This window comes from Physeter macrocephalus, chromosome 7 (genome assembly GCF_002837175.3).
Source record: "Physeter macrocephalus isolate SW-GA chromosome 7, ASM283717v5, whole genome shotgun sequence".
NCBI classification, from domain to species: domain Eukaryota; kingdom Metazoa; phylum Chordata; class Mammalia; order Artiodactyla; family Physeteridae; genus Physeter; species Physeter macrocephalus.
In genome coordinates, this window is record NC_041220.1 from 111,371,296 (window position 1) to 111,380,762 (window position 9,467).

At 33.7% G+C, this 9,467-nt stretch overlaps 1 protein-coding gene across 2 annotated transcripts in view; it reads right to left on the reverse strand.

The window, feature by feature from the left end:
• The window catches only part of TBCK (TBC1 domain containing kinase), a 240,719-nt gene that overhangs the window by 40,264 nt on the left and 190,988 nt on the right, over nucleotides 1-9,467 (reverse strand). For both annotated transcript variants that reach the window (XM_024119218.3, XM_024119217.3), the window contains exon 24: nucleotides 2,257-2,432. In XM_024119218.3, the coding sequence (XP_023974986.1) occupies nucleotides 2,257-2,432 (176 nt within the window). The remainder of the gene's footprint in view (nucleotides 1-2,256; nucleotides 2,433-9,467) is intronic.

Genomic DNA, 9,467 nt, shown 5'->3' on the forward strand with positions numbered 1-9,467 from the left:
GCGGCATGTGGGATCTTCCCGGACCGGGGCACGAACCCATGTCCCCTGCATCGGCAGGCGGACTCTCAACCACTGCGCCACCAGGGAAGCCCATAAGACATTTTAAAAGGTCCATGAGTTTTCCCGCCTTGGAAGGCCATATGCAGGTAGTTTGGATTCCTCAACCAAAGGGGATTTTATAACCCACAGCTCTCCATTCTTCACTGTTTTCTTGATACTAGAAAAGACCTAGTGATAACCAATGACTTTTGGAAGTCATTTAGCTTGTGGTTTCTCTCAAAGCACTATGATGGATATACATGTGCCAACACTTGTTATTTAGAGGTGAGATAGAAGTAGATATGTGGCAAAGTAAGAGCATCCTGGAAAAGTTAGGAATGTTGTGAGGATAAATGGCCTAACATTAAGACATTTTGGTTTTTAATCAGGCTTTCAAAAGGGGATTTAGAAATTTTCACATGTTGGGTCCTTTGGGAGGGTCGTAAAAGATGAGTGACTTTATTTTCCTTTCTTCATTCCCTTGGACCCAGCCTCAGTCTAAAGTGGCACAGAGAAATACTGATTATCTTCCTTTGGCTTGTAATTGTAGATAGTACAACAACCAAGCCAGGTCTCTGCCTAGTTCCAAACTTTAACCAAGTATTGTGGGATGATATAAAGGTACTCCTACATTGGGCAACTCACCTATACTTATCAGAGAACAATGTTCAGGTGAGCTGCTCTGCTTTCTACTGTTCTATTTATATTTATCCTACAGAAAATAAAGGAGAATATCAATAAAAAATAAAGTCGGTCTACAAGATTTGGAAAACTCGGATTGAATGTCACTTTCAAATTGTGTATATTTTAAAATTTCAAGTAGGTAAGTAGTTTGAAAGGAAATACCAGGAGAGCAGTGTGTACATAAACTGCTTTAATTATTTTAGTAATAGTGCTTAACATTAGAATAGAGCACTATAATGTTATGCTTTTTTTGATGGTTTTATGAGACTATAACTAAAGGCTCAACCAAAAGAAACAAACTAAAAAGTTAAAAAAGTAAAAGTATTTTAAACCCTTGAAGTAATAGATAAGAAGAACTTCTACATCAGGGGTCCCCAACCAGTCCACTGGTATTGAATGCTTCTTTTGGGAGTCCACTCATCTACCCTGCTAAGGAACTTCTAGTATCCCTGAGGCCATAACATCAGGAACATGAACATTTATATTCTCTCCAAACTCAGGGGTCTCACAGTTTAGGGAAAGTAGAAACTTATCACAAAAAGATGGTGATGTACCATTTGAAATAGCAGGCTTTCAAACTGTATTTTCAGTAACCTAAGATTCTAGGGATTGCTTCAGGAGTTCTGTAAATGTATGGTTTGAATTTCATTTCAAAATTTCACTTCAAAAATTATGATGGAAAATATGTGCATGAAAACTTATATGCCAATTTTAGCATATAAGAAACCAACAACCTGCTAACCCTCATCTACATATAACCCTCATTTTTAGTTAGTAAATGCTACAAATGTTAACTTATGAAGAAAATTAATTGTAAAAAATTTCTTCATTTATATTTTATATATTGAGTTTTTAAGAAAGATTTTATTTTAAAAGGGAGTTACCTGGTTCAAAAAAAAATTGAAAATCATTCACCTAGATTCTGGAGTATAGAGCATCAAGGCATGCTTTACAAAAATCTGACAGATGATGAAAATATAAGCAGAAAGACTGAACTATTACTATTTTGTAACTTTTCATACTTTAATGCCAAGCAAAACCACCAGAAGTTATGCTACATTTAATATTAAAATGTCAGTGGAAAATACTTTAACATGTTCTCTATAAGCCAATATTTTGAAAATTATAATAAATAAAAGTTCAGTGTTGAGATCTGGCTCACTTTCCTCTCTAGGCTGAGGTAGACAAAGTAAATACTTACTCTTCATCTTTGCTAAAGTTTTATCTATACCAGGAAGGATTCAAATTCCCACAAGAACAGCAATATACAGCAGTGAAACACAAAAACCAAGAAAACAGCCCACTATTCTGGTGTTGTTTGGGAAATATTTAAAGGTTTCTGGTATGTAATGTTATCTTATGAAACATTATGCAAGTCTGTTCTGGCATCCAGTTTGAGAGTTATTTAGCTATCTGAATTCACAGGAATCCCAACTATGTTCATTGTTCCTACCACATGCCCTTTAAGTTAAAAGGAAGCAATGTGAATGAAGCAGTACCACCCTTTAAAACAACCTCATGTGTAAAGGATACTCTTCACTATTCCGGATGTCAACTACCAGGATCTTTGGTTTACTGGACTTTGTCTTCTTGGTGGGTGTTTTGAAGTGGCCTGTCACTGTAAGCTCACACAAGTCAATCAGGTCCTCTGCTGAAATCCGGGGCGATACTTCTGACTTTAGGTCATTTAATGGAATGGATTCTCTTGACTGAAAAAAAATGCACAAACAACACAAACATTGAGAACTTTATAGAGAGACAAACTAAAGCCAGTACAGAATATCTTCAGGTTTTTTATATCAATTACTATAGCATACGGGAGAACAGGAAACTGTATCTCATTTTAGCAATGTACTGTGTAACCATATTCCCTACCACTGATGTTTACTTTTTTATTAGTCACACATATAGGAAAGCATTATTCTTTTGTTTCACTACAAGTTCCTGGATCAAATGTGATAGAAAGAGATGAGGCAGAACTGAATGATTTAAGAAAGATTTGACCTTGGTGTTGGTTCCAATCAAATGCATCATATGTGAGGAGTTTTTTCAAAGGAAAGACCGATTGCCTTGTGAAATGGTAAGAACAGAAGGAGAGAGGAATCACTGACAATTCATAACTTTCCGAAATTTTTTGTGTTTATCAGCAAAGAACTTTAATATGTTGCATGTTCCTCTGCAAATTAACTTTAGGAGATTAGTAAGTTATATTTTGGGCAAATTATACTACTTTGGTTTTGTAAAAAAATAATTATAATATAAAAATACAGAATCTAGCTTTCCTTTTATTAGACAGTTTTATATGCAATTTTACTATTCATTATACAATATCCACTTAGGGGCATAAAAGTAAAACTTCCTCTATACAATTTATGTCTTATTTTGTATCACTGACATTGGTATTTTCCTGTGTGACTAGGGTTTCACATTCATGGAACTTTGCTTATTGACAATGGATAAGAATTTAGAATAACTATAGAACTGCTCTGAAAATGTCTGACCAAGAACCTGTACATATAATTATCATTTATCATTTCTGCCCAAGAACCTGTACATACAATTACATTAAACTTAGATATCCAAACATCAGAAACCAACTGGTATGAGAATGACTTTTTAAAAAAATTAATATTCTATTTTTAACCTAGAGTCAGAATTTATTTAGCAATGTTACTGATAAAAATTATCTTTCAGTAGAGTGGGCTTTCTGAAAGGGCTATCTGGATGTGTTAGTGATAATGCTAACCAAGCAAGCAAAAATCCAAACCTGGTAACAAGACTGGTGTTTTACTGTGTTCATTAAACTACTGGGAGAATGACTTTGTCATGGTATCTGGAGTCTGAAATGGTAGACTTTTTTTTGGTATATGGTGTGAGAGAATATTCTAATTTCATTTTTTTACATGTAGCTGTCCAGTTTTCCCAGCACCATTTATTGAAGAGACTTTTTGTCCATAGTACATTCTTGCCTCCTTTGTAGTAGATTTATTGACTATAGGTGTGTGGGTATATTTCTGGGCTCTCTATTCTGTTCCATTGATCTATGTGTCTGTTTTTGTGCAAGTACCAGTTTTGATTACTGTAGCTTTGCAGTATAATCTCAAGTTAGGGAGCATAATTCCTCCAGTTCTGTTTTTCTTTCTCAAGATTGTTTTGGCTATTTGGGGTCTTTTGTGTTTTCATACAAATTTTAAAATTATTTATTCTAGCTCTGTGAAAAATGTCATTGGTATTTTGACAGGGATTGCATTGAATCTGTGTATTGCCTTGGGTAATATGATTGTTTAAACAATAGTAATTCTTCCAATCCAAGAACATGGTATATCTTTTCATCTTTTTGTGTCATCTTCAATTTCTTTCATCAGTGTCTTATAGTTTTCCAAGTACAGGTCTTTTACCTCCTTAGGTAGGTTTATTTCTAGGTATTTTATTCTTTTTGATTCGATGGTAAATGGGATTGTTTCTTTAATTTCTCTTTCTGATAGTTTATTTTTAGTATATAGAAATGCAATAGATTTTTATATATTAATTTTGTATCCTGCAACTTTACCTAATTCATCATGAGCTCTAGTAGTTTTCTGGTGGTGTCTTTAGGATTTTCTATGTATAGCATCATGTCATCTGCAAACAGTGACAGCTTTACTTCTTCCTTTCTAATTTTGATTCCTTTCATTTCTTTTTGTCTGATTCTGTGACTAGGACTTCCAATACTATGTTGAATAAAAGTGGTGAGAGTGGGCATCCTTGTCTCGTTCCTGGTCTTAGAGGAAATGCTTTTAGCTTTTTACCATTGAGTATGATGTTAGTTGTGGGTTTGTCATATATGGCCTCTATTATGCTGAGGTATTTTCCCTCTATGCCTGCTTTCTGGAGAGTTTTTATCATAAATGGAAACTTTTTTATGCTTCAAAAGCTTTTTCTGCATCTATTGAGAAAATCAAATGGTTTTTATTCTTTAATTTGTTAATGTGGTATATCACAATGACTGGTTTGCAGGTACTTAAAAATCCTTGCATCCCTGGCATATTAACTATGAGAATACAGAGCCAGTATCTAGAACACTCTTCCCATATTTTCTGTCATGGGTCCTGGCACTAACTTCAATCTAGTTACCCAGGACAGAAATCTGAAAATCATCGTAGATTCTTCATTCTTCCTTATTCCTCATTCCCATCTAACATATCCCCAAATTCCACCATAATAACTCTTGAATCTGTTGCCTGATTCACTGCTCTATCTCAGGGCTTCCATCATCCCTTACATGGACTGTAGAAGCTGTTTGCCCCTCTTGCTGCCTCCTTTTTTCTCTGCTTCGCTCTTCATTTAAAGTCATCCCTTCTAATCCATATGCCAAATGCCATGAGTTAAAATAAAAATATCATCATGTAAATTTTATAATTAAATACACCTCCATGGCTTCTAGACACTGATGGAGTGAAATCCAAATTCCTTGGTATAGAATATAAAGCCTTTTATAAACTGGTCTCTGTCTATAATAGGCAGGCGACCATAGGCTATGGAGTCAGACTACCAGAACTCAAATCTTGGCTGTGCACTCATCAGTGTGTGACTTTGGACATGATATTTAACCGCTCTGCCCAATTTCTTCACCTATAAAGTGGGATAACAGCATTTATCTGAATCCTCCTAGGCTGCTGTAAGAATTAAATGTTAATCTATATAAAATATTTAGAACAGTGTCTGGCACACTGTCAGAGTTCAATAAATGTTTGTTATCTTTCACCTTTTTTTCCTCATCCCTCACCACCCTGTACCATGTACTTTGGCATTAGCAGACTATTTGCCTTCTTATACCACTGTGTCACCTTTGCCCACGTTGTTCCCTCTGCTTAGAATGCCGCACTTTGTCCATCTAATAAATCCCTGCTCACCTTACAAGTATCAGCTCAAATACTACTTTCTCTGTGAAGAAAGTCTTTTTGACTCCTGGCAGTCTTAGTTTTTCTTCTGTGTCCGCATAGGTATCAGGTACACATCTTTATTATAATAGGATTATTTACTTCCCACTAGACTGAGAGCTCCTCAAGGATGAGGAAAATGACTTTTATGCCTATGTCTTCCCCAGGTCTCAGCAAATTATCTGACACATAAAAGATATTAAAATATATTTGTTGAATATAAATGAATAAAATGGTTTTTCTAAGTCTTCTATTACTTTTCCTGAGTAACTCTGTGCTATGTATATGTTTCCCAGACAACATGTATATACCTCCATCACAGTAATTACTATACTTGTAATACATTATTTGTTTCTCCTCTTGACTTACAACATCCTTGAATGCAGGTATTGTGTCTTTTCATATTTGTATCTCCAAAAGATAGCACAAGGTCTGGAACCAAAAAATCTTAATAGATATTTAATGAATGAATGAGTGAATAAAAATATGATTAAATAACATTACAGAGTCTATTGTTATGTCTGGATTACTAGACTCTTCAGGGATGACAAATCATCAGATTCTCTCTAGCCTCTGGGCACTGTAATGGTTAATCAAAAACACTGAAATCTATATCTGCCTCAATAATTTCTCACAGCCATCTCTCCTTTCCTCAACTGAAAAATTGAAGATGACAGCTGCTACCATATAAGCTTACAAAATGTACTCTAATTAATTGAAAGAAGTTAGGTGTATATGAAGAAGGCAAAAAAATAAACACACACAAAAAACTATCCCTAGGAAAGTAGGCAAAATAACTTAGTGATAATAAAAATATGAATGAAGGAAAAAATAGATTAAAAAAAATAGAGTTGAAACTTTGGGGAATATCAATAAAACTAGAAAAGCTGTAATGTGAACTGTGTGCACGATAAGAAATGAGAAAAATATAAACAAACATATTTTTATATATTTTTTCTCTTTATATTTTCTTTATATATCGCCCTTCCTTCCTTCCTTCCTTCCTTCCTTCCTTCCTTCCTTCCTAATTATCTATAAATGAGAAAGAATATAAGCATGTAAAAATATTTGAAAAAATAAAAAAAACTGATTCCAAATATTCCCAAAAGAATATAAAATCTGAATAGACCTAAATATCCATAGGCCTAAGTAGAGCTGAAGAGAATTGATGAATGATATGTGTGTGTCTGTGTATTCAAAAGTCACAGAAAAACTGAACAGACTTTGTAAATACAGGTAAAATTTTAAAGTTGTTAAATGATTACTTTAAAGAAAGGTGCCAAACACATCTTTTTCCTGAAGCAATTCTATCTCGTAACTGTTCCAAGGCAAAGAAAATGTTGAAAGGTTATTTTATGAAGTGACCATAACCTAATACTTAAATCTAACAAAGATAGCATTAAACACCCCCTCCAATACTCCTTAAGAATATAGATTCTTAAAAAATCTCAAAACTAGAAAACTGAATGCAGTAGCAATTAAAAAGAATGGCATACTATGACAAAGTAGGGCATATTCCAGGAATGAAGGATGGTTCAATATTAGGACAATTTTAAAAACAATTCATCACCTTTAATTAGTCAAAGGATATGAAGTATGTAATCATCACTGTAGGTGACACAAAGCCATGTGTGATAAAACTTCACATTTATTCCCAATTTTAGAAAAAGAAAAACTCATGGTAAACACATATCAGAAAGGCAGGTTAATTAGAACGATGAAAGATTTCATTAAGGCATATGTTCTTTATCTCAAATATTTGACATGCTAATTAATGATGAACCACAGAGGTAGACTTATTAAAATAAAAATGGAGAAATAATATTGTAGCTATCAGCATTATTATTTTTATTGTTATGAAAGTTGCTGTGGAGATAATAAGAAAAATAAATACTGAGTGTAAATATTGGAAAAAATATATATTTCTTAGACAATAGTCTTCTTAGAAAATCTAGAATAATCAGAGGAAAATCCAATAAAACTGGTAAGAATTTGGTATGGTTTTAGTTACAACATACATACAACAAAATCATTAGCTTTTCTCTACAGCAGCAGCAGCCAGTAAGAAAACACAAGGAGCAAAAGCTTTCAATCACAATATCAAAATATTCCTCCAAAACAAAATACTTAGAAATAAGAGAATCACATTTAAAGAAAATGAAAGAGTTTTGTGATGGGCATTTGAAAAACCTGAGAGACATAAAATGCTATCTGGAAAGAAAGATTCAATATTACAAGATCTTTATTTTTCCTCAGAACAATGTATTAATATATTACAATTTAATCAAAACTCTAAAAGGATCTTTCTTTTTGATTTTGAAACATAAATTCTAAAGTTCATTTGACTAAATAGGTGAGAATGTCAAGAAAATGTTGAAAAATAATAAAATACATCGTTATATGTTAAAACTGTATAAAATTATACCACATGATATTGCACCAGAATAGACTAGAAGACTAACAGGACATAATGGGATGCAAAGAAACAGACTCCAATACATATAAGTATTTGGTAAAAGAATAGGATTCCATATCAGATCACTGGGGGAAAGGGTATATTGTTTAGGATATAGTGTTGGCATCATTTATGACCTAGAATAAAATAAAACCATGTTTCTATCTTATACTGCAAAGCAAAATGATTTATAAGTGGAACAAAAAATTATGTGTAAAAACTGGAATCACAAAAGAATAAGTATTGATGACTAAAACTATTTTTAAGCATACGGAAAAAGCTGAACTCTTAAAGAAGAGAAATATACGTGAAAAAAATTTAAGATGCCCTTATTATATAAAGAAATCTTTTAATCAATAAGACAAACCAATAAGAAAAAAAAATCTGCTTAGTTAAAATGAAGGGAGGGGAGATGTACACATATACTTGACAAAATAAACACAAATAGGTAAAGAAAATTTTTTTACCTCAATCATAGAAATATTAAAAATACGTATATACAATCATAGAAATAGAAAAAGTAGGTAAGTGTTCTGGGATATCTTTTGTTTGTCCCTCCAGATTCACTCTCCATTGGCTCCTGCCTCGTTCTCTGCTGGGCGGAAGACTCTATTTGCAACTACAAGAGGGACCCTCGGACCTCTGGCTTTTAAGGTGGTACAGACAATAGGGAGAGTAAGGTCTGGATATATATTCCCCTGGTTCCCTACTTGAAAAGTCACCTTGGCCCGGCTATGTTTGTTGACCAAAGGTCACTGTTCCTCTCAAGATGGCTTTCTCTACCTGCTTCTCCTTTTTCATGTTCTGATAACCTCTTCCTCCCTGATCCCTTTTGGCCTTTAGGTGGTAACAGGGCTGTCGCTAATGTTCATAATTTACTGCATTATCTCTTATATTTTCACCAACATTCCACGATTATCTTTGTAACTATTATACCTTTGTAATTATTATCTCTGTAATTATTATAACCATTCTTGAAATATCCTAATTTGAGTGTACAATCTTTTGCTGTTGGTTAAACTCTGACAGTAAGCGTGTGGGGAAGAACTATAAATATGCATTTTAAGGCACATGAAAAGATGCTCAACATTGTTAATTATTTGAGAAATGCAAATCAAAACTACGATAAGGCACCACCTCACAATGGTCAGAATGGCCATCATTAAAAAGTCTACAAATAACAAATGCTGGAGAGGGTGTGGAGAAAAGGGAACCCTTCTACACTGTTGGTGGGAATGTTAAGTTGGTACAGCCACTGTGGAAAACGGTATGGAGGTTCCTCAAAAAACTAAAAACAGAGCTACCATATGATCCTGCAATCCCACTCCTGGGCATATATCTGGACAAAACTATAATTCAAAAAGATACAC